This window comes from Oxyura jamaicensis, chromosome 3 (genome assembly GCF_011077185.1).
Source record: "Oxyura jamaicensis isolate SHBP4307 breed ruddy duck chromosome 3, BPBGC_Ojam_1.0, whole genome shotgun sequence".
In the NCBI taxonomy this organism is placed as follows: Eukaryota; Metazoa; Chordata; class Aves; order Anseriformes; family Anatidae; genus Oxyura; species Oxyura jamaicensis.
Window position 1 is genome coordinate 81,235,644 of NC_048895.1, and position 27,928 is coordinate 81,263,571.

Sequence of the window (27,928 nt, forward strand, 5' to 3'; positions counted from 1 at the left end):
TACTTACAACACTGCAATTATCAACTTTCAGCTGATCAAGAGACCAACTTTTGCTTTTCACACAATGCGTTATGTACTTGTGCTTAAAAAATAAAAGACAAAGCCCCGCTTTCACTTAAAGGAAAGAGAGAAATGACTTGAACCATTATATAAATTTATGAGGCATTGACCAGTCTAGACTGCACATCCAAGTTAATCGTGTCTCTTCTAACATACTGTGGAGGTCGCAGATGACAATACTTAAAAGCAGTTTTATGTTTGTATGTATCATAATTACGATTTATTTGTACAGGCACAGTATTTTATAATGGCACCTAAATTGGATTAAATGGCAACAGAGATATTTAAGCATTATTTTAGTGGGCAGATGAAAAAACAGTAGTTGCCTCAAAAAGTTCTGTGAACAATTTGCTTATTTCCTTCCTCATGTCATCAGTCCCACTTGGAAGTTTTCCTCCTCATGTATCTGGAGCCCTCACTGTCAACTGCTTCATAGAGGTCCTTTTTATTCTCTGCTGTCGCATGCAAGTAACCAAGGTAGGCCACACACAGGGTAATTGCTACAAGTCCGAATGCCATCACAGGTTTGTTCTGACAAGAAAAAAAGAATTAGCACACATTTTTAATCAAAACATGTTTCATTCACCGCAAACATTACATTCTTCAATCTTAGCGTACAAAGGGAAGAGTAAACCATCGTGATATCTGCAACAATGACCACTGCCTTCCTTCAGACTACTCCAAATGACTTTGGGCAGCAGCAAGAAGAGAGACAAGATTTTATGGTAGTACAAGGAATTCCCTCTGAAAGAGAGGACTCCCCATTTCTGGAGGCAACGCATCCCACTGCCCAGCACACAGGTCCCAAGTGCTGCTTGAGCATGGATGAACTGGCCACAGCCAATTTCTAAAGGTAACTACTACAGACTTCTACCAGAATTTATCTGGATATACTGCCGGGACAATGCATTCTGCTCCTGCCAAGTAACCTTGGTAACATTTCTCTAGAACAGATCACTTATCATCGCCAAATCTATTTTATGTGCACAAAATTTCATCAGTCTTGCTGATACCACTGGGTTCTGCAAATGCAAATAAAGGCAGAGTATCACCAACTTAATTAGAAAAGCAAATACTCTAACAAATTAAGAGTATTGGCTGATACACTTAAATCACATCGTTATCCCTTATGAAAGCCTTTTTAAAGTACCCTGCCATGTCACCATCCTTCATCACAACTTTTAAAAAACTCTGTGTCAGCAGTAACAGGTAAATATTGCCTCACTCTGTTAACTTTTTGGTGTTTTTTTTGAATGCCTTACGAGCATTACAAGTCTGTTGGTGCCAGAGCTAATGATACTAGTAGACTGTCTAGCAGCATGGAGTCAGGTGACTCAGTCCAACAAAATGTGTGAAATAACTTATGCTACCTCCTGTCAACCAAGATGAAGCTGACTGCTTTACCGACAATTAAATTAACTCATTCAATAAATGAAAGAAAAACATAGACAGTAATAGAGTTCTATAAAGGATATAAGAAAGCACACTAGAATTTTTGGATTCCTGAAACTTTTGGCATATTAAAAACAGAGAGAAAAGGAAAAATCCAAAATAATGAAAAGCTACTAAGAAGCCCCTCCTTTCATATCAAAAAGTTTGCATTTTCTAATTTCTTCCTTTTCAAATATTAAAGAGGACTCCTGTTACTTAACTTGTCAAATCACGAGTAATTACAAGTTACTTTCTCCCTGAAGTAACTCAGCTAGGTACAAAATAATCAGACAACGTAACGGTGAAATAAAAGCTGGAATAAACAATGCAAATTCTGGGCTCTTAACAATCAGAGGGGAAAAGAAGCAAAAATATTTTTAGTTATGTTACTGGGTGGTTTGCATAACAAGAGAGCTATATAAGGCACACAGAATTGTGATTATTATTTTTAAAGCAAACGCGTCTCTAAGCATATTTAGTTTCTCTCAGAATAAGCCTCTTACAGGTTTAATGAAAAGCTCGGGGTTCACAGCTCGGAACAACATAGTTGTCTGAACACCCCTCAGTCCTGGATTTCTCTCTTTGGGTTTTTCATTTTCATTCAGAGGTTTGCTGGAAGGCATTGTAATTGATGTTGAATACTTCCTAAAAACAGAATGAAAAATAGACGTCATTTGCATTTTAGAAATAATAATAAAAATACACTGAGCATGACTGCACACTCTGCTTGCCTTCTTCCAACATGAATTTTAATCGGTGTATATAATACTGACTGCTTCTGGTGTTAGGTCTACGATTCCCTGCTTAAGCACACTGATTCTCAATCTTGTCAAATTTGCACATCCTAAAATGCACTTCTGGAAGCGTGTACTTTTATATACTAAACGTATGCCTAGGCTTGTTTTTGTTTCTTATCTTTGGCTAATACCTTAGCTACCTGCAGCCCTAGCAGCAGCCTACAAAACACCGTCTAAGAGAACCTTGAAAGAACATTGCCACAAGAAACAGTGTCAAGGCAGATTTTTTATTATAATTATTTATTTATTTTTAAACCTCACGGGTGACAGGACAGCCTGTGTGGGGCCACCCCAGCGAGGCAGCCCCCACCCCCAAGCCCCCAGTCTCATTTTTACAAACAAGGGCACATCAGACAGGAGAGGCCACCCGAGCAAACGTGCCCAACACCAAATCCTCGGCCAGGGCAGCCTAGAGGCCGGTGAGGGAAAATTCCCCTCAGGGTTTGGGAGTCACAACGCCATGCGTGCGGCGCGGCTCTGCCCCACTCCCCCCACAGGCATCCCAAGGCCACCAAAAACCCTGAGGGCGGCGAGAAAAAGGGCCGAAACCCCCTCTCGCAGAGGGGCTGCCGGCCGAGGCAGGCTTCCCACGGAAAAGATCCCTGTTGGAACCTACGGAGCGAGGCACGGGCGCGACGCCCCTCAGCGCCTCCTCACACGGCGGCGGGCGACCGTTAACGGCCGCCCCACGCCCTCTCCCCCCGCCCTTCCCCCTCCGCTCACCTCCCGCCGCCGACGGGGCCTCCGGGGGCGGTGGGGGGGAGGGCAGGGGCGCGCATGCGCGCTCGCGCCCCCTGCTGGGCGGAGGCCGCTCTGCGTCCCCTGAGGGCTCGTGGGGCGGGGGCGGGGGGGAGGACAAAATGGCGGCCCCGGGCGGCTTTGGGGCGCTGCCACCCACCCCAAACCCAAGCCCAAACCCTCCCCACATTCTTCAGTGTTTCCATCCTTATCGCCCCGATCGGGAATCAGGCACACGTGCCTCTGGAAGTGCAGTCAGTCTGAGCAGAAAGAATAATAATGTTTTGATAAAAGCGTCCCCTTTATGGTATTTGGATCTAAAATCTAGTTTTGGGGCATCTCGGTGGTGCGGTGGCACTTCGCTGCAGTGTTTTGTTTGCTGCTGCTTGCAGAATTAATGAAATTGATGAATCTACCTAAAGCACAAGGGAAATGAAGTGTATGCGGGCACCTCTGCTTGTCTGTGCCTTCCTTTTCACATCCCGCATCAAAGCCTCTGGGCAGTTTGAGTGACATGACAAAGGCAAACATTTCAAATGTTGGGAAAAATCATTATCTGGGTGATAGAAAAGAGCCCAGATTAGGCCTCCACTGTGAAAATAGGCAGGCAGAAATGCAGTTTGATGTGTAATATTAGAGATTTAGCTGTGTATGGACTCACCCACCCCAGCGCACGTTTCCACCTCCGGAAGATGTGTGAGAGGACTTTGGTGGGGGACAGGGCACAAACACGAATGCACAGGCTCCCAGGCTCTCAGAAGCACTTGTTCCATGCTTTCTTCTGCAATAAACAAACTGCATTCTTACCATTTTTTATTCTGAAAGATGGCAGAGTAGGATATCACAGGTTAACTTGTCCCTTCTGATGGAATATCGAAAGATTTTTTTTTTTTTTTTTTTCTGTGTGTAAATATCATGAGGTGAAAAAAAAAAAGAAGGGAAATAAGTTTTGGTATCAGGAGAGAACTGAGTGGTATATCTGTGTTTTCTGTCAACATTTAATTCACAACATACCATCTGCTAATCTCATAGCTATTGTTTTGGCAGCATATGCCACACAGCTGATTGTGTTTAGAATCCATTGAGTAGAAAAAAGAAAGTCATTTCTGAGTGAAGATGATTGCTCTCATTTGTTTTGGTTCTTGTGTAATTTAGAGAAGCTAATATCAAGTTTTAGCGTGACCCTTTTTTTTTATTATTTTTTTTTTTTTGGGGGGGGGGAGGGGGAGGGGGAGGGGAATGGGGTGTATCTTGTTTCCTTGAGGGAAAGCAGAGTTTTTACAGTACTGCAGGAGACATTCTGCTATATCTCCAAAGTAATCGACATGTTTTGCATGGGGACACAAAACTTTTACATCACCATGCTGAGACGTGTGCTCCCTTATCAGCACATGCACCCCTTTGCAGCAGTTCAAGCCATTAACTGGCCCCATCCACGCGGATAAAACTCCTGCCTCAAAGTCAGCCTGGGCCATAACAGTATTTTCCAGGTCGTGGTAGGATGGGTTTATGCCAGAAAGCTCAGCCACTTTGCCACACGGACGGCGGTGGAGGTTGTTAGACTGCTGGTACTTCTCTGGCGCTTCCCATCTTTCTGATAAGGGGCAGATAAGTCCCACAGACATCACTGGTGGGGGAAGAAAGCACACACTGTACAAAGAACACCCCTTGCTGGAGGGAGATTGTTCTCCGCAGGATGACTTGTGGGATAAGGCATTATGCATACAAAGAGAGGGGCTTAGAAATGGGGTTGGGCTTTGGTGTGAGTGCTGGTGCTCAGCATGCATTATGCAGGTGCTGAATATCCAAATTAGCTCCGCAGTGGAGGGAAGCTCGGACTGCTTGCTGTTTCTAGTTTTGCTTCATGGCTGTGAGAAAGTGTTTTATTTTATCTGCAATGTGAATATTATGTTGGCGTCTGACACTATGGGATGTTGAAAAGCTCAGTCCATCAATGCTTATAAAGTTGTCTGGCATCCTTTTATAGAAGGTGTTCTTTAAAGGGTAGAACTGTAAACATCTGTGGTATTTCTGAGTCTTTACAAGACAGCCATAATCTTATTATCTGAGTATCTCTCCTGTAAAGTCAACGCGCAGACCCAAAATCTTCCTTTTCAAAACCCAAGGCTGTTACTGAGATTTATTTTCCTTTTAAACGAATTCCTTCGGGATTTCGCTTTCGCTATTGTGCTGTGTGCTGCGGCCATTCAGAACTTAATAGCAGCTCCTGCTTTTCCTGAGACTCGCATCCCCTTATCGTTTGAGCCGCAGAAGTCTCTGTGGAGAACAGAACGAATCTGATACCGTAACCCGCAGACATTGTTAGCATGCAGCAGCCAGCCTGATGCAGCACTCGGCACAGCGGCCTGCCGCCGCGAGTTGGTGATTCACCTCACAGCTCCTGCTTGTTTCAAGTGCCGCACAAAGGGGAGAGCTTCGCGCTGTCTTCGAAATGAGGATAGGATGCCTCAAGCTGCCGATAAGCTTATCCCTGTTTTAGAGACACACGGTTACAGATCTGCCGGGGACACAGAATTATTCCTTCTGTATAAACATTGGGACTTCAGCACGGGTGTGACTTGCAGGGAGAGAGGCAATTTCCATCATGTATTTGTTAGGATTCTCATACATGAATGCGTACTGTGTAATTGCATGCCTGTTTTGCCTGCTTTTTGCAATGTTTTAGACACTGAGTTTATATTTTAATTAGAGATGGCAATTGGGACTTTTTTTTTTTTTGGCAGAAAAAGCTAAACAAGTCTGGGGGAAAGGACAGTGGGTGAGAAGGGAAAGCAAAATTTAGGAATTACAGGTATTTCCTCCGCCTAATTCACAGTTAATGGCAAGGGGAACAATAATTTCACTCAGGCCGTATCGAGGAAATAAATGCCGAAGAAGAAACAAACAGATCTCCAGCTAGACAGAGGTGCCATTGAGAGCTTTCTGTGTATGCGCTGCTCGGCTCGTGTCAGTCTCAAGAGCCCTTACGATGCTTTTCAGCTGCTGTTGCTCATTCGTCTCATCCTCGCTGGAAGAAAGCAGAGTTTTCAGCATGCATTTGCTGGGCCCCTACCACTGATGATGCAAAATAGTTTTAAGGCAATAAACGCTTTAAAAATGAGAATCTGTTAAAGTGAATCTTTTGCAATACATAGCATTATGTATACATCTTCAAAAACACTTGTTAACCAGCTTTGTCTCTAGGAGACAGAAAAATCCCCCAGCCATGCTTTCCAGCCAAGATTAAAGCAATTGTTATTCTTCAGCTACTGATCAGGGTTATAAGTCTGCTGAACTGAATTCAATATGGAAGAGAAAATGCATTTTGTTGGGTTCTACTTTCATTAAGGAGGGGGGAAATTGTTTCCAGTTGCGAACAGAATAAAACAAAAACCCAGACCACCCCCTCTGGAAGGAGAAAGCCAGTTTCTCCTGAAAAGGAGGAGCAGAGAAACATCACAGAGGTGGGTTTTCTCTATTGCTCAGAGCTGGGCACCCTTCAAGTTGGAGTCAGGGAACACAGCTCCTGGGCAGGACTCTGGAGGGTAGAAATTTCATAGGTTTAACAGAATAAAATCCATCTGTCTCTGTAATCTGTGTGCTTTTTGACTCTCTGCACCTTAGAGTTGTCTTTTTAAATACAAATGCCACCACATAACCAAAATACACTGGGGAGCAGCAGTGCCTAACATCCATGTACTTAGGTTAGGATGGAGATACAGCAGCCAGTGTCATAAGACACTTAAACAACTCTGACATTTAAGTGACCCGATCATAACCATGCGTTTCTGATTAATAAAGAATGGGCTGCAGGGGCTTTTACAGCTTTCTTTTCCATCTCTATAATTGCTCCGATGCCTTTAATGCTATAATAAAGCCTAGCTTTAAAGTTAAATTCTAGCTTTCTCGCTCCTGCAGCAATTGCCCTTCAGGTAATTACAATATTCGTGCCATCACTCTGGCCTTTAAATTACCTGATGCGAATGAAACTTGGCTCAGCTGGCTTCTCTGGGGCCAGGAGCGAGCTGCTAAGTCAGACACGTGTATTAGTGACATCCTCCTCTGCACAGAACTCCTAAATGGTCACATGTGGTAATAGAAGCCCCAGTAAGTTTAAGCTAAATAAATTGTACTGTGAAGAATTCATTAATTTAGCGAGTTGAGGCTTTCTGTTCTCGGGCTGGTGGTATCTCACGGGCTATCGTCGGTCCCTGCCCTCTGCTTTGGGGCTGCAGCGTGTGTGCCCGCAGCTTCTGCTTCTGCCAGCGTAAAAGCCGGAGGTGTGCAGCCGGACAGCGGTCGCCGGTGAGCGCTCAAGGGATGAAAATAAAGCCTCGTGATGTTAAACAAATGCCTCGGTTTCCTGGTATCTCTCTGCTGACACCAGACGCGTTACGGTTCTGGGTGGAAGGGTGTGCTGGAAGAGGCGATCACGTTTCACTGGTTTAGTTTGTATTGCCCGGGAGACGGGCAGTTTCCATTCTCGAGGCTTAGAGCAGCGACTCCTTTCTTGGAAATGAACCGCTGATGGTTAATGCCACTAGAAAACGAGGGTCCAGCTGTAATCACTCACAGCCACACAGGTAAGTTCAGGTTTCTTGCTATAAAATATAGTCTTACCAAACGAGAGGTTTTTTTTTTTTTTTTTTTTTTTTAAGGTTGAACAGGCTTGACAACAGCCTCGTGGCAGTGTCCCATCTGCCAGCATGAGACACGGATCGAATCCTGTTTTCAGTGCCTTGTTTGTACCTACTAAAGAGTTGCAAACTCAGTGTAGCCATGGACAAATGACTTCATTTCTAACACTTGCTCAAGTGGAAATCTTTTGGCTTTCTCAATTCATTTTGATAAGATTTGGCCAAAATGTTACAACAGTATCCTGAACGACAAAGAAGTAATACTTATTAATGCTGAAGATCATTTGCTGCAGAGGAAGGGATCTTTTTTTTGAGAGCATGGGAGAGATGGTTATCTGTTTGGCATGAAGTTGATGGAAAATGCTCTACCAGTTGCATGGGTGAAATACGGATGCCATTTCTTTTAAAGTCATTTTGGATTCTTCTGAGTTTGTATTTTTAAATTATATGATTTACTGAAGTAGCAAAGACAGCAGTGAACTGCGTCTGCCCTCTCTCAAAAACCATTCATCTGCTGTGGAGGAGAGACCACAGCAATTAGCAGCTGGCAAAGCATCACTCTCAGCAGCTGCTGGGTTATTAAGTGGAGTTTGTGGTTTTCCCAAGTACAAAACAAGATGGGATTTTGCCACTGCTGGCTGTGAAAAAGAGTGCCATGCATTCTTAAGGTTACGAAGCCTACTGAAGACATAATTTATATGGGGCGCTTTCAGAGAAGTGAGTGTTTGGCAGCTAAGGTACTGAAGCCCAGAAAGGAAAGGGATTTGTCCCAAGCTACTCAGAAAGCCTGTGCCAAAGTCAGATGTGAATCTCAAATCAACCAGATGAACTTCTTTCCATCTAGTCTTTTCTTTTCCTTTTGTAGTCACTTGGCAAATAAGTATCTCAGCTGATGTTTTTACACACCACGTCTATTTTAAGCAGTATTTAATTGTTTACAGAATTCTGCATTTAATATAAATTATTGCAGTACCCCGAGGCTTACACAGGGACATATTTCTTGTTTGGATGAGTTAAAAGTTAATGATAGGCACGAAATAGTGGGAGGCTAAAATCAGTAAGCTAAGGAAGATGAAGGCAATGGACTGGGCTATGAGCTTCCCTGGCTCTTTAGCTCTGCCCCTGATGTGTCGGGTGATATTGGATAAACCCCATCACCTCTCTTATGGACATCTCCTCCTCCACAGCATGGGTTTTCCCTGTCTAGATTCTTGATGTTTTGAGCAGAGGACTCCATTTTTATCATATTTATGAAGGATTTATGCCAGGGAAGTTCAGTCCAAACAGTCTACAGTTTGCTCTTAGTTGATCTGTGAAAGGAAGCAAGCTATTGCCATCAGATTTACATTAGCCATACTGCTGGAAGCATCTGAAGGATGAATTGGGTGGGAAACCACTGCTTGCACCAGTCTGAGGACCACGGGCTCTGCTGCACTACTACAACAGCCGCTGTGGCAGTGACTAGCTTGCCCAGACCGCAGACCAGTAGGGCTGCGTTTGCCTGCTCTGGGGCTGGCAGAATTAAATGCCTTACCCGGCTTGTTTCTGAAGAGCCTGAAAAAGCAACGAGTTTCAATGCTATGCTCTTTATTCGTTTTATGATAAAAGACAGGTTATCCAAACCACACAAGTCTAGGTGTCTGACCTCTATATTCTTTTCATTGCCTTTTTCACAAGGACCTGGAAAACCACTCATGTCGGCACTGTGACTGTTGAGCAAGAAGCAAAGGCGTTGCAAGGTGAGTGACTTGCAGCAGTAGTTCATCTCCTACTGCTGATGCTCAACAGTGTGAAAAGCTGGTGCATGCCCAGCTTAGCGGGGTGACTTTGGAGCTGGTCTGTCCCTCTGCATTCCCAGGAGGTTTCCTGCTGCCTCTTCTTCTGTAGCAGAGCACCGGAATGGATGCACCACGGTAGGGTGGGAGTGGAGCTTCCATAAATTTCAGAGCAGGCTGAACAAACACCTGTCAGCAAGAGTTAAAAGTATGACAAAGCCTTCTTAGGGGCAGAGAATGAAGTGAATCGGTGCTGCTCAGCCTGTGGACCTCAGGCCGGTGGCAGGCAGTAAGGAAGCAGTGGGTAGTCCATGAAACAAGCACAAAGAATCAGCAACAGTAAAATTTCCTTATATCATCAAACAAAGAAAATAAAGGGAAAGTGAAATTACAAAACGAGAACCTGCAGTTAAGTTTCATTATTTGTTTGGTCATCTACAGAAATCATCGTGCCAATGCTTTTTTCTTCTTTTCCTCAAAACACGGGGTTAATCCCTGGTGTTTTAAAACAAAAGGGCTGAGATTATATTTTGTTTAAACTTTATATATATTTATATATATATACATATATATATATATGCACACACATATAAAAATCCTATATATATAAAAGCTGGAGAGGATGACCTCTCAAGATTGCTACCAAGTCTGCTTTTTTATGATCCTATACTCTCCTCTGTGATTCTCTGCTACTGTTCTCTGCTTTATTTTACACTCTTTATAATTTGTTCCTTATATATATATTAAAAAAAAAAAAAAAGACAAGGTTAAGTCATAGGTGCAACAGAAAGCTCCCATTAGCAATGTTTATATCAGAAAAAGAAATTGATTTTCCATCTCTCATCCTGCAAGGCTAGCTGTGTTCGAGCGCTAGACCCACAGTTCCCAGACACACACCCTTTCTGCTCTTTCTCACCCTTCCATTTCCCTTTCCACTAATGCAGCACCTTCGACCTGTAATTTGCCTGCTTGCTCTGAGCGGCCTGCCCCCTGTGTGCCTTTAACAATTTGGATGCTTTCCCCTCTTCCTCTCTTTCTGAGGAGGTTGTTTTTGCCTTTTTTTTCCCCCCCCCCCCCCCCATTTTCCTCTACACAGAGATAACTTTTCTGCTTGTAACGTCATTAGAGTAGCAGAGCCGACTGAAATCTAGATGAACTCATTCTCTGGATGCATTACTCCATGCACATTAGCCAGATTTCTGTAGACCTCACTGAAGGATGGAAGGGATTATTTGCTATGTTCAGCAACAGTGGCGTTACCAGACGCTTTACTCGATGAATTCCATTCCTCACTCCTGGAGCTGATGGAGCACTCGGGTTGCTCTGTCTGCTCGGCAAAGTCAAAGTCACAGCCAGGGGATAAATTTTGTATGTGAGTAGGAGGAAGAGGAGAGGGGATTACCTGCTCTGGTTCCTGGCAGGGAGCAGAAGCAGCCCAGGAATTGGTTTTCATTCTCATCCTTGCTACATCAGATAGAAATGAGCACAGCACATCAAAGGATCTCTAACCTTCAGCTTTTGTCCAAGCTGAGGTGTGCGTATGTGCATGGACAGTTTGAGGTAAATCTAACCTCAAATTCCTGCTCCTCTTGCCATATTCATCTTCTTTTTGAGCAAGTGGAGCAAATGATCTGACTGTTTTAGACTCTCTAGTGTCTCCTTTGCATTTTGCAATAGAAGCTTTTCTATTTTTGGTGGTGGTCCTTATTTCCTTTGTGCCAAACAGATTCCCCTATGACCCATCTGTTGCTGTCTTTCTTGAACCTTTGACTCAGTTAAGGGCCAGACTTCTAGGTACAGCCCGGGTTGCTGTATTTCACAACAGCTCTGCAGCATTTCCATCCATCCATCCATCCATCCATCCATCCATCCATCCATCCATCCATCCAGTCTTTTGGCTAGCTGGAATTTACCCACTGCACAAGTCCTGCTCAAGATTTTTGTCAAGGCCTTGACCACCACTGTCTCTGGGCAGGGAGACCCATCCTGTTTTCAACTTCTGCCCCCCCTCATTCAGCTGAGAGCTCAGGACTGGTGCACCTTCAGCTACTCGTAAGGTGCCTGTAAGCATGGGTTGGTAGGTGACACTGGGCTTTCTGCAGCAGGAAGGACGGGTACGGTTCTCTTGGCCATTAGCAAAAGCCACGCTGGTTTTCCATTGAATAATAAAATTCAGTCTTCCTTCTGTAGTGCCTGCACACATCTTAAAATCCCAGAAAAAGGCCTTCGAGGCTTTCCTTCAGCAAGAAATCTATTCAGGAGGACAGCTTGTTTGTGAGTATTGACATGTATGCATGCAGCTTGTGCTTGCTCGTGTGAACGCTTTGTTTCCTGGCCTGTGCTTTATCGGATAGCAGTATCGGTAGCATCGACACACCTTGCTACTCAGCCCCCTCGAGACTGATACATTGGCTGTAAATTACTTAGATAGAAATCGTTAAAGGCATAGTGCTCATACCTCAGAGAGCTTGATTTAAACATCTGCTTGAGCTCTAATTGCAGATATAGAGGATAGAAATAGCTCTATAATGAAGTCGCCAGTCTGCCAAATATATTTAAAAGCATATGTCTGATAGGACATAAGCCAAACGATATTCCTGTTACTCCTTTTTACCTACAGCATGAAAGAGTAGCCTGGTAACAATTCTTGGTGAGAACACCTTTTCAGCATCCTTCCCAGTATGAATTGGCAGTATGTCCAGTCCTCAGCTCCTCCAGGAAGTCACCAGCTCTAATGGTAGCAGTGTAGGAGCACCCAAATAAGCAAATACCCTTGTTTTCCAGTAGCAGTCTGGTTATAGGCAGAGGTCTTCATGGGCTGCAGGCTCAAGGGACAGCAAAAGAAGCACTGAGCTTCCCATCTGCACTGAGCTTTGTGATGCTGTGGCCTAATAGCTGCTGGTACTCAAACGTGCCAGCTGATGAAGTTGCGCAGTGACCAGCACTAACTGCAGCTACAGCACTGGCAGCGGGATTCCCAAACGCTGGGGCAGCCATAGGTGGGTGCATTTCCCCCCCTGCTAAGCAGGAGCAGTAGAAGTGACGAAGCCATTAAGAGCAAACATTTGGATCTGAAAGCCTCTCAGATTCCCCTCCTGACGCTTCCCAGCCATTCTGTCCCCGTGAATGGATGCACTTCTTGCTCTTACACAGGGCTTGGTGTCCTCCGTGCAGAACCCAGAGGTGGGAAGGGGACCATGTGCTTGCTCTTGGTGCCTCTCTCAGGTCCTCACTTGACTTTCAGGAGAGCCTGGCTGCCAGTGGCTCCTTGAATCATCCCTTCGCAAAAGAAAAGCTCCAGAGCTAGGGCAAAGGAAGACTTTCATGGAAAATAAACTATTAATATACATATATATAAAATATACAAATTTGGGGAATAAAGTTTAGTGCATTTCTTAAATAAGAAATTGAAATAAAAAAAATAAAATATCCAGTGCAGCAGTATAGGACTTAAAATACTGCATAAATTTACTGACAAGATCAGACAAAAAGAAAAAATCTGCATCGTGGTAGTCAACTTATTATGAGATACTTGGCTCCTATGCATAAATTTGAAAGTGAAATGGGATTTGATGATGCCTAGTGTTTGCGAAACAGACGGTGCCACGTTGAGTGTGCCTTGGTGGTAGAGCACTCGTCTGAACTCAGCCAGGGACGCTCTGCCTGGCGCTCGGGAGACCCTTGGTAAGAACAGGCACATCTACTTGCAGAGAGGACAGCCTAACAGAACAATTAGGCTTCAGCCTAATTGACAAAAACCTACTTTAACAGCAAGTAGTTTTCGTATGATAGCCTCAGAAGGTAAAAGTTATTAGAACTAAGAGATTTTTTTTCCCCTTCCTTATTAAATGCTTAGTCAGTTTAAATTGCTTCACCTACTGGCTGCATTTCACCTTGAACATACTTCCTGTTCTCTTCACCCAAGAGGAAGCATCTCTGATCTTGTGCTTCTTTTATACAGCATTTCCTTCCTTTCCCGAGGAGAAAGATGAGCTGGGCATTCCTCCGTGACCTGCTGAGTGGAGTGAATAAATATTCAACGGGAATTGGAAGAATCTGGGTAGCAGTTGTGTTCATATTCCGCTTGCTGGTTTATGTTGCGGCTGCCGAAAACATCTGGAAGTACGAACACGATGAATTTGAATGCAACATCAAGCAGCCTGGCTGTGAAAATGTTTGCTTTGACCATTTTTTCCCTGTCTCTCACATCAGGCTCTGGGCTTTGCAGTTAATCCTGGTCTCCACCCCTTCGCTCTTGGTTGTTTTCCATGTTGCTTATCGAGAGAACAGAGAAAAAAAGCACAACCAGAAACTTTACAAAAGTCCAGGTGAGATAGACGGTGGATTGCTGTGCACTTATCTCATCAGTCTTGTTTTAAAAACAGGATTTGAAATCGTTTTTCTCATTCTGTTTTATAAATTGTACAACGGATTCAAAATACCACATCTTGTCAAATGCGACGTGAGACCGTGTCCTAATACTGTTGACTGCTATATTTCCAAGCCAACTGAGAAGATGATTTTCCTCTATTTTCTGGTGGCAACTTCATGTCTGTGCATTGTATTAAATTTAAGTGAACTGAGTTACCTCATTTGCAAATACTCCGTGAAATGCTATCTGAAGAAGTACACCAAGAAACATCGAGGCTCAGCAAGCGATTGCCACAAATCGGGAACCATCGGTCACAGGAGAGCAGCAGCTGCAGGACCAGTCCACGACAGCCCCCCGTCCTTGCCTCTGAATGCACAAGATGGAGATGAAAAAATCTCCCCACTGACTTGAAATGTTGGACAATGCCTTCCTGTTACACCTGCTGTATCTCGTGAATTGTTCTGTTCCAATCGGTGCTTCACAGAAGTGAAAGGAGTTATCTAGGAAGTATTTTTCCACTGTTAGTTCCCTCCCTCCATTATGTGAGCAAATAAATTCACTTGCATTATGTATGTCATGCATAGAATTATCTAGATCTGTTCATGTCGAAACAAAAGGTGAAGAGGCCTGAAAATTCCATGGAGTTTTAATATGTACACAAACGTTTATGATAAATCATACTGCAACAATTGCTCAAACAGCTGTGTTTTTGCATATTACACAGAATCGCTTTGGTACAAGCAAAAAAAGGATTTTTATATCCAGAGACAGAAGAACCTGGAATTAAGTTACTGGACAGCAAGGGGATTTAGAGCATTTGCCAGGTAGGTGGATCTTATAAATGTTGAGATAACAACCAGAAGTGTTGGCATACAACAGCTACTCGTATCTCAAAGTGAGTTGGATGATCTCAAGCCCATTCCAGTTGGCCTCCTATGAAGCATTTCAAAAAAAAAGAAAAAATAATAAGGGGTAAATACATCTAGCTAAGCCGATGGTGATAAAGGCAGACCAGTATTTTAGCTATTTGTGGAACACCTCCGTCTGTAGGTACTTGAGCCCTTCACAGTCTCTAGGACCTTTATCAGCAGAACATAACCCGTAAGAAAAGTAGAAAATAATGACTTATTGCCCTCCCCCCCCCCCCCCCAAATTTCAGAACATCTCTTGGACACTACGCGTCACTGCTCTTTGTTATGATGTAACATGGGGTAACAGGAAAGGGCCAGAAATGAGTCTTCTTTTGAACTCAGGGTTCGGAGATGATAGAAATCAATGCCTAAAAAGACTTATTTCAGGCTAGTGTTCTCCTTCCTTTGCCATGATCAAAGACCTGACATCAGTGCTGAGTCTGATCAAAACACACGCTTTTAGAGAAAAGGCTGCCTGCAATAAGCAGAGCTGCCAGGATGTTGAACCGAGTAGTGAAAGCACGTTAACTGTTTTTTCACTCCAGAAACTCCAGATGTGGTTACAAAGCATTACTTTTATGAGTACTGGGGCAGCAATTACAGAATTAACTTTAGGAATTACTGAAAAAATTACGTACTTTTGACCATGATTTTCAAGCTCAATCAAGTTTTATTTATTATTTTTTTCTTTCTTTCTATGATAAACCTGATTTTATAAGAGGTGAAAATACAATTGCCTCTGATCTCAGCAGCAGCAGCGTGTCAGATACTACTACCTTGCCAGCTTGCGGCCAGTTAAAGTTTTACGTCTCGCACGGTGCTGCAGCAGCGTGTCTATCGAGACAACGCGCTTTACAGCTCCAAACATTTTCTGTTAGGTCTCTACATATGCAGAATGTCTCAGGAGAGGGATGCAATTACAACGTCTTTTACAACTACTGCACAAACCCCATCAAGCACTGCGTGAAGCAAAACCATTGCTGATCTGCTCCGTGTAACCGGTACTGCCACCGTTTCAGTAACTGAGAAAGGGAACCAAAAACATCTTGTCCTTTTTGTACCCTAGTGCATCATTTCTTAAGACAATGGAACACTGTCAAAATGAAAAATACTGCCATAAAAACTATTTTGTAATTATCAAGGACAGATTTAGAGATAGCACTTTAATGAAAAAGCTCTTTATTTTTTTAAGCAGGGTTTATTTGAGAGCAAGAGAACAAAGTGCAGTTCAGCTAACAGGTTTCTGATTAAATTTGTCGTAGCTCTTCTCTAATAAAAAAATACGTTGTCAGGGCTTGAAGGGCTTCAGAGCATCTCTCCAAACTCTGCAGCTGGCCAGAACTTCCTGCTTAGACCAAAAATGTTCATGTGATACGGTAACTTATTTATTTATTTATTTATTTATTTTTAATGCATATACAAGCTTTTATTTCTTGCTAATTCCTATCCTCAACAATCATGAAATAGTAAGTTATATTCCAGATGGTAGTGTTTCAAGTCTTGGTAGATATTTCAGATTTGATACAACTAGAAATTATTTCTCATGTAAACCACTTTATTCTGACAAAGTATTATGGACCAGCTGCGTAAGCCCTGACTCCCTGGTAGCAAAGAGCCGAGTGGCTTTTGCATCAACTGCTGCAAAATTAGAGGAGTATTTAGCAGAGCCATTAGTGTAAAGGAAACGAGCATCACACACGGCAGCTCTGCCAGATTTTACTTGACATGAGAACAGGAACTCCTCTACTTTCTGAAGCCTCTCTTGTCCAGCATTTGGTCTTTTACTGGTTCCTTTCATACCCTGGCTCCTTCCCCACCTTTATCACCTTCACATTCCTTTGTGCTCTAGGTTAAACCTTACTCATCCACCCATCTCTGAAGTCACTCATATTTGCATTTTTGGTTCAAATGAGTTTGTAGACTCAAAGCCTAAACTAAAAGGGCTTATTTTTCCCCTCATATATCAAACTTCCATGCCACCCAGAAAAAAATGCCATTTTTTTTTTTTTTCCATTCAAATGTTGTATTTCTCTCTTTTTAAAGACTGAAAGAACTGTCTCCTTTAACACACAGCAACTGGTACGAAGCTGACCTCAGCCCTTACTGCAATGGAAAAATACCACAATCCCTCCATACACCTTCATACAGAAATATTTACCTCATGCCTTTTTTAAAACTTCTCCACAAACATTGAAAAGATCCAAAGCTTTTGTAAACCCTGGTGTTCTTTAAAACCCATGAAATCTTGTCTTGTGAGAGATAAGTTTATAAAAAAAGTCATGGGGAGAAAAATACTTCCCTGTTTGCTGTTAGTTTCCCCGCTCCATGTCTGGCTCTGGCACCCACAGCCTCCTCGCGCCCCGCGGCTCCCCCAGGGCCTGGTGCCCATGCAGGTGGGACCCTGACCCAGGGCCTCCTGTGGCACAGAAACCAGGTGCAGGAGTGCAGCCACCTGCTCCTCCTTACCTGACCTGAAACGTGCTTTTGGTGTTTCTTAAAAACTTCTCTCCCCAGCCACGTAACAGCCGTGGGCAGGATGTGCCCGCAGAACGGTCAGGGACCAACAGTCCTCCCCTGTCAAGGACGGCCATCCCAAAACACGTGAGGAGCAACCCACTGCACTCGATTAGGGCTTGGACAGTTTTAGGATTTCTTTTTAGGAACACAGTTAACCACAAGAGAGGCTAATTGCCCATTAAAAGATGTCTTTCGGTCACGAAACAGACCGTGCTCTGTATCCAGCCTCAATTTGGCTGTTTCCCCATCGGCAACAAGCTGTTTCAGTCAGCACAGGCCGGCTGGCAACAAGAGGTTTAAAGAACGTATCTTGGCTCAAATGCCACAGCTCCTGGGAGGACGGAAGGAAAGAAGGGAAAAGGAGAGAGCAAGAGGAGTAAGGAGAGCAGAAGAGGTGGGAGAAGCACGGCGACAGAGGGAGAAGCAGCAAGTGACTGGAATGGAGTGGGGAGAAGAGATATGGTGAGGTAGAGAGGAGGCAAGGGGGAAGAAGGGAGCACTCTGGGCACCCCACAGGCTGATGAGGGGTCAGTGGGGCTGGGCTTGGCCACCCCGGCGCCCTGTCCCATCCCCCAGGCAGAGGTAAGGCCCATGGGGCCCCAAGGGACTGTCAGCATGCTCGAGCAGGAGGCGTGATACATCACTCACGGTGAAAGGCCCAGATGCAAGCACCAAAGAAATTTATTTCATCAGGAACTTTTGTAGGTGGCTTTACCAAACTACAATACCCTCTGCAGTCCGTGACATCTTAAACCAAACCCTCCCTTCAGTCCATGTTAAAATTATATATATATATATATATTAAAAAAGAGAAAAAAAAGGAAAAAAATACCGTACTAGATTGCCTGTTGAACAGGCTGTCAGTACCTGTCTAACAGGGAATGTGCCATGAAGGGCACTGGCTCTGTTGAAACTGGCTGTATTGGTCCTCAGAAGTGTGGATGAATTGGGCTAAGAGTAAGAGAATGTTAAAAGTTTAATTCTCAGAAATTCAGATCCTACATTCCGATCAGAAATTACTTCCTGGCTGTATAGGACATTGGAATTTTTTTCCTTTTTTTTTTTTTTTGTTCTGTTTTATAGCATCGTAGTATAACACTATGTACCTAAATAGTTTTATGCTATTCTCAGTCTAAAAAGTGCAAATGATGCAGTAACTATAACCGGGAACGTTACGGTTGGAAGTATTTTACTTACATAACACAAAAAGGGATTAACAGATCTAAAAAATTAACAATTGTGAGGTCTGTCGACAGTGCCCAGCCAAACACTTGACAGCAGCAGGTCACACGGGAGGCTCTGGGATCCCTCTCTGGAGGTGCTCTGCCCTCTCCTCCCTGCAGATCCTCTCCTCTCCACAACCCAGCTGCTGCCATCCAGCAGGAGCCCGCTCCTGAAGACCGTGCACCTACAACCATCTCTCCTAGAGAGAAAACCCAAGGGTTTGTTTCGCTTCTATTGTTCTCAGATGGCACTTCTGATTTACTGACTTGACGGAGCTAGCAGGTCAGTCACTCGAGAGGGACTGAAAGCTGCAGCAGCAAACGGGCCCTGCTCGAAAGGAAGCCTGTGCTTTGTGGGAAGGCGAGCAAGTTAGCACCGAAAAACAGGAGCTACTCCCGAGGCTGAAACGCTGCCACCTTTCTGCTTTTTCATAGGTAATTTTCACTCTCCAAACAAGTCACTTCGTGTTGTTGTAGGAATGTGCCCTCTGAACTGGAATGCAAGTCAACTGTCAAAGATTCCAGGTGATTAGCTCAAAAGCAATGAAGTGTAGCATTTAATGCAAAGCGTTACACGGCAAGACAAGTTTATAGAAAAAAAGCAAGCCGATCTCTCCCAAGATAAAGACTATTTTATCTTACTGAAGGTAGGTCACATCCAGTAACGAGAATAATCCAAGAAAAATTTTTGGTACCGCACAATCCAGCTGGCTTGTCCCACGGGAGTTAAGCATAATCCTGTCCTAAAAACACCATGGCAGATTCCTGGATACCGACAGCTCCCACTACCGCCTTCGCTCTTTTGGTTACTCAGCCAACTGGAAACCTGTCGTTTCGGTCAGCAGCAAACAGAGAAATCACTCCAAACCCAGGTGCTTGCTATGCGCGGCGCTGCTTCCGGGGCTCCTTCCAGTGTGGAAAACACAGAGGTGGCAGAAGGGCTGCCGAGCGCAGCCAGCGAGAGGAAAAGGAGTGCAGGGAGAGCCCGTGCCATCAATAGAGCACAAGCACCTCGGTTATCTGTAAGATCACAATCTCACTTCCCTTTCAGAAAGTGCCTCGTTTATTCAGTTTTTAACGGTATGGCATAAGGACTCACGTATTTTATAGATAGATAGATACCAAAGTGGTATTATCAAAATAAACCATCTGTTTTATAAACCCACTATTTACAGAAATGGTTTCTGAAGGTTTTTTTCTTTTTTTCTTTTTTTTTAACAAAAATTAAACTATACACCAATCTAAGTTACAGAAACAAAAATAACCTTTATAAGATCACATGTATAAAATAAGAAATGAAATGTGATTTTATTTAAGGCAATACTGGGCTACTTCACAAATCACCACCTCAAATATATACACTGCTCCACACTACTAATTTTCTATCACATTCACAACGGATTCTTTAATACCAAATATTGTTTTAAATCTCCAATGTAGCAAACTATTTTTATTCACATTTCCATTTTTATTATGGAATCATAAATGCTTTGTATCCAATTAAAAGCAATGAAAAATGTAGCTATAAGAAAACTATTATATTTATGAGTTAACTACATATGAGTATCATCCATAGATACTGGATGTTAAAATTTACAAAAATGAGTGTGTCAGTATGTTTAACCTATGAAATGTTATCTTATCCAGCTCCTCTCCTGTAAATAAATGCTTTATGCAAAATAAACTGGATATGGCAGACTTACCTAGCTTTAGTTCAAAAGGTCTTAATTTAAAACGATTAAAGGACAGTTTTAAAAATTTGATCACTTAGTTACAAATTAAAATTCCGAATATAAATGTGTCATTTAATAGTTTAGACTTACAGACTGCTGGTGGCAGCAAATGATTTACAATAATAAATATATACAAAAAAAATGTATCTACAAATAAAGAGTACTGTTATACATGAGCAGTGACCTGGTGAAAGATACCAATCACAGACAATTCACAAAGATTTAGTTCATGGAAAGGACAATTTGATAGAAAGTTGAGGTTTTGATCAAGTATTTACACAGCTGAAGCAATTATTCTGTTCTTCAAGTCCCATAGGGATAAAAACAAATAAGAAATTTACATGACTGATGCCATGTTTTTTGCTAGATTAGATCACTTCAAAATAAAAAGAGCTCCACAGTTACTAGCATGCTTGATGGCTTCCTATTTAAAATAAATTTTATTACAGATCACGGATAAACACACTAGGTTTTCAGTTTTGATTCCCCTTCCTCGCTTCCTCGTTACCCATAGTAGTTTCTTTTGCAGCTGTAACATCTGGATTATTCTCCCGACGTCCATCAAGTTTTCTCAGACTGACGGTAGGTCTCATTTCCTGAAGCTGCTTCAACACGCGCTCAGTGCAGTCTTTAAGAGCCTTGTCTAAAACGATTTTTACATTTTCACTACACTGAAGCTGTGATGGATTGGCAAACTGTACAAAGGTTTCAGTTTCAGAACACGACCAAGTGACGTTATTACTTGCTAGGGAAGTCTTCTCGTTAGATTTCCGTAAGTTTGAATGAGATCCTTTTTTGGTTCCGCTGCCATGGTAGTCTCTTTCAGTGTTTTTCTTCTGCTTCACAGCAGACTCTTCAAGGAATTTGAGGAATGAAACTTCAAAACCCATAGGCTTAAATGAACTCCAGTCGAAAGCTGCAGGTTGCTCTTCAGCTGTTTGAATAGCAACAGCAGTCTCTTCCTCCCTATGCGTGCTACTCACTTCAACTGGTGGTACTTCCTCTGTTTTTTCGGCTCTCCTCCTCTTACTCTGAGACACATTTTTTTCTTTGCTTGCTCTTTTTAAGTTGTTTGATTTTTGCTTCTCTGACAGGCAGGGGTCGGTCTCCTGCGAGTCACTATTTACACTGGAAGAGATTTTTGCTTGGTTTTCAGCACTTGAACAATCCTCATTAATCAGTTTAGTAATGAAGAGTTCTGTCAGTTCGTCCACCTCGTCCTTCTCACCTTTGTCACTTTCATTTTGTGATAATGTAGATGTGCTTGAATCAGTATTGCTTGATAACGAGGTCAGTTCTGCCTCTTTCACATTGCTTTTTTCATCAGTCTCCTCTTGCTCACAAGGTGTTTCCTTTACTGGTGACACAGAGTGCTTTTTAGATACAATAAGAAGATTTCTGTGTTGTGAAGTAAATGCCTTGGACAATTTGTGGCATTTATAATGCCTTATGATGTTACTTTCACTTGTAACCACAGATGAACATCCCTTTATCATACAAGGGTACTGCGTTAAAAACCTGCTTGTACATTCCAGTAAGGCATCATTTCTCGCCTTTATCGAATACACGTGCTTTCCACGTTTCAGTGAATACGCCTTATTTTCTTGAATTTGCATTCCTTTTGAGTTTTTGTTTTCTAAGTTATCGGCTTTCTTTCTTTTTGTTTTCACCGACAGCCTGCTACTTTCTTTTCCTGATCTGTTTTTCAGTCCTCTCTGTTTGGACTTCAATGGTTTCTCCTGATTGGCTTTGCTGGAAATGTTTTCCTGACCTGGCGTCAGTCTCCGGGGTCTTATTAGGTGATCTTTATGCCTGTCATTATGCTTATTAAAAATATGCCTTAGGAGGTTAGATCTAGTAGCATAAATACGGTCACAGCCTTCACAGTCACACTTGAATACGCCATCATCCTCTACCTTGTTTGGCCTTATCTTAACACCATGTTCCGTCTCAAGATGTATGATGTAGTTAAAATACGCTGTAAACGAGGACTTACATTGAGACTGATCACATGAAAACCTTCCCACCTCTGGAGCTGCTTTCATGCTTCTGATTTCCTCGGGGGTCATGTTATGAAGCTTCATGTAATGCTGTATCAAGCTGGTAACCTCCTGGAATATTCGAGAGCAGTCATTCACCTCACACCTGAACTCCCTGATGGTGGGTTTGGTTTCAGCCTCTTCCCGGTCCTCCTTACCCGGCTCATTCTCCTCCTCCACTTCAGCAGAGAAGGCAGAAAGGTCTGACTTGTGCACAGCTTGGTAATGAAGAATTAGGTTTTGCTGAATCGTAAATGCTGCGAAGCAGCCCTGATGGACGCATCGATACGGTCTGTAAGGGCTGTATCTGGTAGGAAACTCCAGAGATTTTGCTACGGGCTTCCGACGTTTTCGTTCCTCTTTTTCCTTCCTGTGCCTCCTAACTTTGCGTACTTTTGACTGTGCCTGGGTATTACCAAAAGCACCTGCGTTAGGCTGCTCAGGCTGAACGGAAACCACTTGGGGAGGTTTTTCCAGTCTTTCAGGAACACTTTTTTCTGGCAGTAATTTTTCTAAGACCTTCACAGGCTCTACAGCTTCCTTTATCTGAGCTTCTTTGACCAATGGAGCTGGAGCTTTGTTCTCTATTATTAGTGTCGGCACATTTTTTATTTCAACAGGGCGCGGGGCTGCGTTTGCAGTTTCATTTTGAGATCTTCTGCCATAAGGCCTTTTAATTTTTAATTTTACCATCTCCTCTGTTGTAAAATGATGTACAAGCTGGCAGTGTGCTCGGAGGTTCGAGTTTCTCGTGAATGTTTTTGGACAGCTAGCGACAACACATTTAAATGGAGCATACTTCAGTTGATGTTTCTTAATTTCGAGTATCATTTCTGCAGTGTACTGATGAACCTTGCCATAGTGTTTAAATAATGCATCTTTTGTCATAGCACTGTAATTGCAGCCTTGGTCCTGACATACAAAAGGCTTATTAACTTTATCACTGAAGTGAATGTGACTTGTCTCTGAAGCTGTCTGGACCAGGGGTTTACTTTCGGTTGATACAACAGGAACTGCTGGTGCTACTGTATCTGCTGGAGGACACTGGGAAACACTCTCAGAGACCTGGATGGGTGAATCATTTTCTAGTTTCAGTTTTCGCAAGCCCTCCAAAATTTCCAGCATTTGAGTATCATCTTTTTGAGATGTTTCAGACTGAGTAGAGTTGCTCTTTGCAGCAGTGGCATTGCCTGCATGCACTGCAAACTGTGCGTGAGTGGGTAACATTACATTTTTTGAAGAATTTCCTGAAGAAGCCTGTGCATTACTTACTTGCAAGTTCTGTCTCGAAGCAGTGCCAGCATCCTGAAATTCTGTTTTCACCTCGAGTATCTGTGAGTTCATGGCAGTTTTAATTATTTCAAGGGTTTTTTCAAAATTCTGAATAACGTTGTCTTCTGAAATCTGATCCTCTGAATTTGCCTGCGCACACGAATTTACAGCCACCGTTTGGGAATCCCCTTTTTCGGTTTTTACTGTTAATGTTGTACGAGTCTCGAGGTTTGTTTTGAAGTTCTCTTTGATACTGGCCATGAATAACTGATTGTCAGCATTACCGAGTTTCTGCGTGGTATTTTCCACCACTGCTTGAGAGTCGCAATTTGCCAGCAAGTTGGACTGAAAATTATCTCCCTGTATTTGCACATTTCCATCAGTGCTTTTGGTTAGAAGTCCCACTGTTGTTATATTATTTACTGCTACTTTTTGTGCTGTGTTAGGTGGAAGCAAGGGTGTAGTTGCTTTTCTCTTCCTCTTCGAAGCACTGGTTCCCTTCTTATTTGAACAAATCGATCCTGAATTATTGGGACTATTTATAACTGTAACTCGTGAAGTGTTCCCTGCAAAGGTTTGTGCTGCTGCAACAGCATTAGGAAGCGAGCTAGAACATAGGCCCTTTTCAATTGTCTTTAGCATTAAATCATCTGTTGCAAAACCAGGCAAACTCTTGCACTCACTTATTGAAGGTATTTTGGCATTGAGGGTCCTGTTTTGGTCTGTTAGCAGGGTACTGGGGTTGCAGACTGTCTGCAACAGAGGTGACGCGGTTGAATTGGGGAGAACAGCTGCACTTATTTGAGATGTACCAGTGACACAACTTGTTGTAACTACACGTGGAAGTACTTCTGTGTTATCAAACGTACTTGAGATGCCTGCAGTTTCCAAGGCTTGTTTTATAATTTGATTCCCTTCCTCATTTCCACCAGTATTAAAGTTAGTCACATTGGCCCGTGGAAACATATTCTGCAATAAGGCCGTGGAACGATTTTCAGCTGCAAGCAACTGCAGGAACGATGGGTCCTTAAAACTCGATTCTGGATTGAAGGATGACTCCGGGGGCTGCTGCAAGCTTAATGAATTTGAGGAAAGAATCATACTGGCAAGCAAAGACTGTCCATTAGCCTGCAGAGCTTCCGCAGAGATTTCTGACCCTTCCAGAGGCTTACAGTAAGACCTTTTGGATAAGTGACCACCAAGTGATCTAGGATTAGTAAAAACTCTGAAGCACCTACTACAGATAAATTTGCCGTCCCTAATTATTGCTGGCCATTTTGCCCGCTTGTTATGTTTCGGCTTCCTTTCTTTCCCATTTGGACCCCGGCCACGGTCCTTTTTTACCTTTTCTGAAGTTGGATGTTGAGAACCAGTTTCATTAAAGTTATTTTCCTTACTCGCTCGGAAGGGAAACAACTGATCAACAGTTTCTTCTTTTGGGAAAGCAGAACTAGTGTTTCCTTCTAGTTGAGCCAAAAAGTTACTTGAATTGTTTTCCAGTTGTGAAAAGACTGAAGTTGGGGCACTGTCTGCTGGTGAAGCAAAGAGAGACATAGAACTACTGTCTGCGGGCAAAGGAAGAAAAGGATCTGAACCACCGTCAATATTCAGAGGCATAACTTTTTTTGCCAGATCTTCCAACTGGGAAGGTAAAGTTTCACCAGACAGAGTTTCCATTTGCGAACACAAAACACTTTCAGGCTCACTTTTAATACAAGTAGACAAACTTGGATTCATGACGCTTTCCACTACAGGCAGCATAGGACTAGCCAGATTTTCTAAGTGGGTTGGGAACAGCGTACTTGAGACATGCTGCACTTGACTGGAACAGGTGTGATTCAAATTGGTTTTGTTCTGTGCAGTAAAAGCAGCACCACTGGGATTGCCTGCTTGTGGTGGCATCAGATAGACAATCTTCCCATCATTTGCCACATTTGGTAAATTGCTGGATTTCCGTGGTTTCTTGTTTTTACGTTGCATTTTAAAAGCAGCATATTGATCGGGGTGTGCTGCCTTCATATGTTTGCCAATGCTCTGCGATGAGTTGTATGTTCGAGTGCACCCCTCGACCTGACAATTAAATTTCTGAACTGGGGCTGCTGGTGACGCAGCTGGAACTGACGAGCTATTTATGTTAGGCTGTGATGGAATAAACGTAATACTTTCTAAAGTTTTTAGAGGCAGGTTATATAGATTAGCTGCAGTTTTAATACTGTCTTCAATTTCAAGCTTAGAAATGGGTACAGTGTTTCGGTATCCTGCTTGATTCTGCACGCTAAAGGGATTTACAATGCTCACTTGCCTTTCTAAGCTTTTGGATTCAAGGGCTTCTGGTTTTAGTGTGTCTGAACTCACAGAAATTTTTTGAATATTCTGGGACTGAGTGAGACAATTCTCTTCCTTTCTCTCTTGGAAAATTGGAAGACAAGTATCAACTGGTGAGCACAATTGCTGGGCTCCAGGTTTAGTGGTATCTACTTTACTGGTAGCAGTAGCCAATTTACCTCTTTTTACAAAGTTCTCTCGGACCTTCTGGTTAACAGCAGGCACCTTAACACTGCTTGCTGGAGCTGCTACTTCCGTCTTCACTGAACCTGCAGCAGACTGCTCTGGACCAGCATTTGGCAAGGCATCAGTTTGCCGCAGAACACTTGCAGGTGCGCTTACACTTCCATTCCCTACGGGTTCTGCTTTGATTGGATTCCAGACATTGTTTTCTCCTTCAGTAAAACCGCTACGGTTGTCAGCCGGAGCAGATGTCAACTCCTCTTTAACAGCAACTCCAACAGTACTTTCATTAGCATTACAAGGTTGACCAAGATCGGATGGATTAGTCTGGCCTTCGGGCTGTTGCACCTTTTCAGGCTGTTCGTTGTGATCTTCAACATGCTTTTCCAGTTCGTTCTGGGAACGGTACACTTTTCCACAGCCTGTGAATTTGCAGGTATAGGTATTATAGTGTTGTGCTTCGTGATCATACAGTAAATAGGCTTCGGAAAACACTCTGCCACATTTAGGAAACATACACTTTGCTCTGAAGACTTGATGCTCCTTCCTGTGAGTCAGCAGCTCAGCGTAACTGTTGAAACCAGCCTTACATTTCATCTGTATGCAGATGTAAGGCTTGCTGCCACAGTGCATTTGTAAATGATCATTCAGGTGAGTAACACTTACAAAATGTCGCCTACAGTACTGGCAAATCACTTTTTTGCTTTGCATTTCAAGAAAACGCTTAGCTTCCTCATTATCTTTATGCCCCTTTGCATGTGCTATTAGATTTTTAAAATACTTAAAGCCTTTTTTGCAAAATGTTACAGGGCAAGTGAATTCATTAACAGGTATTGGCTTTTGAACTGGCACTATCTCTGGTACATAAGGTTTATCTTTGTCATCATTTTCATCATCAGAGCCGTCGTTATCATTGAACACAATGAAGTCTGTTGAATAGAGACTGTTCTTTTTAATGGGTCGCTGCTCCTGTTTGGATACGGAATCAGTTTTCTGATTCTCGTTGGCAGTTGCTACTTTTGGAGGCCTTCCCAATCTTCTCAGTGGTTTCATAGCAGCCAGTCTCTCTTTGCTGGACTTTTTAACATGCAAAGTTACATGGGGAACAAAGTTTTCTTTAGAATTAAAATTTTGGGCACAAATAGGGCAACTGTAAATTCCATCTTTATAATGTTTCTGCGCATGCCTAACTATTCTATGACCTAGGAATTCTTTGTCGCATAACACGCAATACTGCATATAAGCTTGCCAATTCCTAAATCTAGCTGATATGAACCCCCTCTCTCTGAGTTTTTTAATTTCTCTCTTTTTCTGCTTTTCATCTCTGATACCCTTAAGAAGGCTTGTAGCTTCATCAAAACTGCCAGCAAGCCCATTCAAAGAAGTTTCTTTAGTCTCTTCTTGGCAATCCTCAACCTTCTCATAAACTTCGCTGTCGTTAAGTTCATCTATTGATGACACAATCGATGCCTCCTCTCCCATCAATGCCAGACACTGACGCTTTAGAGTTTTCCAGTCCCAGAATTCGGGATCAAAAGGCCACTGAGTTTTCAGTACAAGTAAGAGCTCACAGCGCAAGGAATTTGGTATTGGAAGATTCTCTTCATCGTACTTCTGGTCAGGCTGATTATATAGCATTTCAACAGCATAATATGCATCCACAGTGGGTTCAAGAAGAAATTCGCTCAGCTGACAAGCACGTTTAACCTCCAGATCATCTGGAAGCAGACAGGAGATAGTCTTGCAAATAGATATCTTGACATCTGTATTTTCACTAGATTCCAAGCGCAAGGCTTTCACGCACAGTTCAATGCAGGTTGCAAGTCCAGCACCATCAATCTGTAAAGCAAGATTAAACTTAGTAAGTCAGCTTATCATATAACCCTTCTTATATTTGTAAATAAAATATATCATT

At 42.9% G+C, this 27,928-nt stretch overlaps 3 protein-coding genes across 7 annotated transcripts in view; 1 reads left to right on the forward strand and 2 right to left on the reverse strand.

The window, feature by feature from the left end:
• The window catches only part of GJB7 (gap junction protein beta 7), a 33,875-nt gene extending 19,372 nt beyond the window's left edge, over window positions 1-14,503 (forward strand). Inside the window, exons 1-4 of one of the 4 annotated variants that reach the window (XM_035319947.1) lie at window positions 7,399-7,609; window positions 9,341-9,402; window positions 11,629-11,712; window positions 13,400-14,503. In XM_035319947.1, the coding sequence (XP_035175838.1) occupies window positions 13,427-14,221 (795 nt within the window). In that variant the 5' untranslated portion in view covers window positions 7,399-7,609; window positions 9,341-9,402; window positions 11,629-11,712; window positions 13,400-13,426 and the 3' untranslated portion in view covers window positions 14,222-14,503. Of the gene's footprint in view, window positions 1-7,396; window positions 7,610-9,340; window positions 9,403-11,628; window positions 11,713-13,399 lie in introns of those variants that run through there. The other 3 variants (XM_035319948.1, XM_035319950.1, XM_035319949.1) reach the window with 3 other exon arrangements.
• On the reverse strand, window positions 138-3,153 carry SMIM8 (small integral membrane protein 8). Its single transcript, XM_035319951.1, has 3 exons — window positions 3,012-3,153; window positions 1,995-2,136; window positions 138-591 (listed from the first exon to the last, which is right to left on the reverse strand). Exons 1-3 carry the CDS (start codon window positions 3,065-3,067, stop codon window positions 433-435), a joined length of 357 nt encoding a protein of 118 aa, XP_035175842.1. The 5' UTR covers window positions 3,068-3,153; the 3' UTR covers window positions 138-432.
• A 3,398-nt stretch (window positions 14,504-17,901) lies between the features above and the next one.
• Window positions 17,902-27,928, reverse strand: part of ZNF292 (zinc finger protein 292) — a 59,675-nt gene continuing 49,648 nt past the window's right edge. For both annotated transcript variants that reach the window (XM_035319933.1, XM_035319934.1), the window contains one exon: window positions 17,902-27,852. In XM_035319933.1, the coding sequence (XP_035175824.1) occupies window positions 20,668-27,852 (7,185 nt within the window). In that variant the 3' untranslated portion in view covers window positions 17,902-20,667. The remainder of the gene's footprint in view (window positions 27,853-27,928) is intronic.

What these genes read in the sequence shown, in the direction of transcription:
- SMIM8 (XM_035319951.1), bottom strand. Translation starts at nt 3,067, where the DNA reads ATGCGCGCCCCTGCCCTCCCCCCCACCGCCCCCGGAGGCCCCGTCGGC. An exon ending in GGCCCCGTCGGCGGCGGGAG is followed by an intron (nt 2,137 to 3,011) that starts GTGAGCGGAGGG and finishes TTCTGTTTTTAG; the next exon opens with GAAGTATTCAACATCAATTA. An exon ending in CCGAGCTTTTCATTAAACCT is followed by an intron (nt 592 to 1,994) that starts GTAAGAGGCTTA and finishes TTTTCTTGTCAG; the next exon opens with AACAAACCTGTGATGGCATT.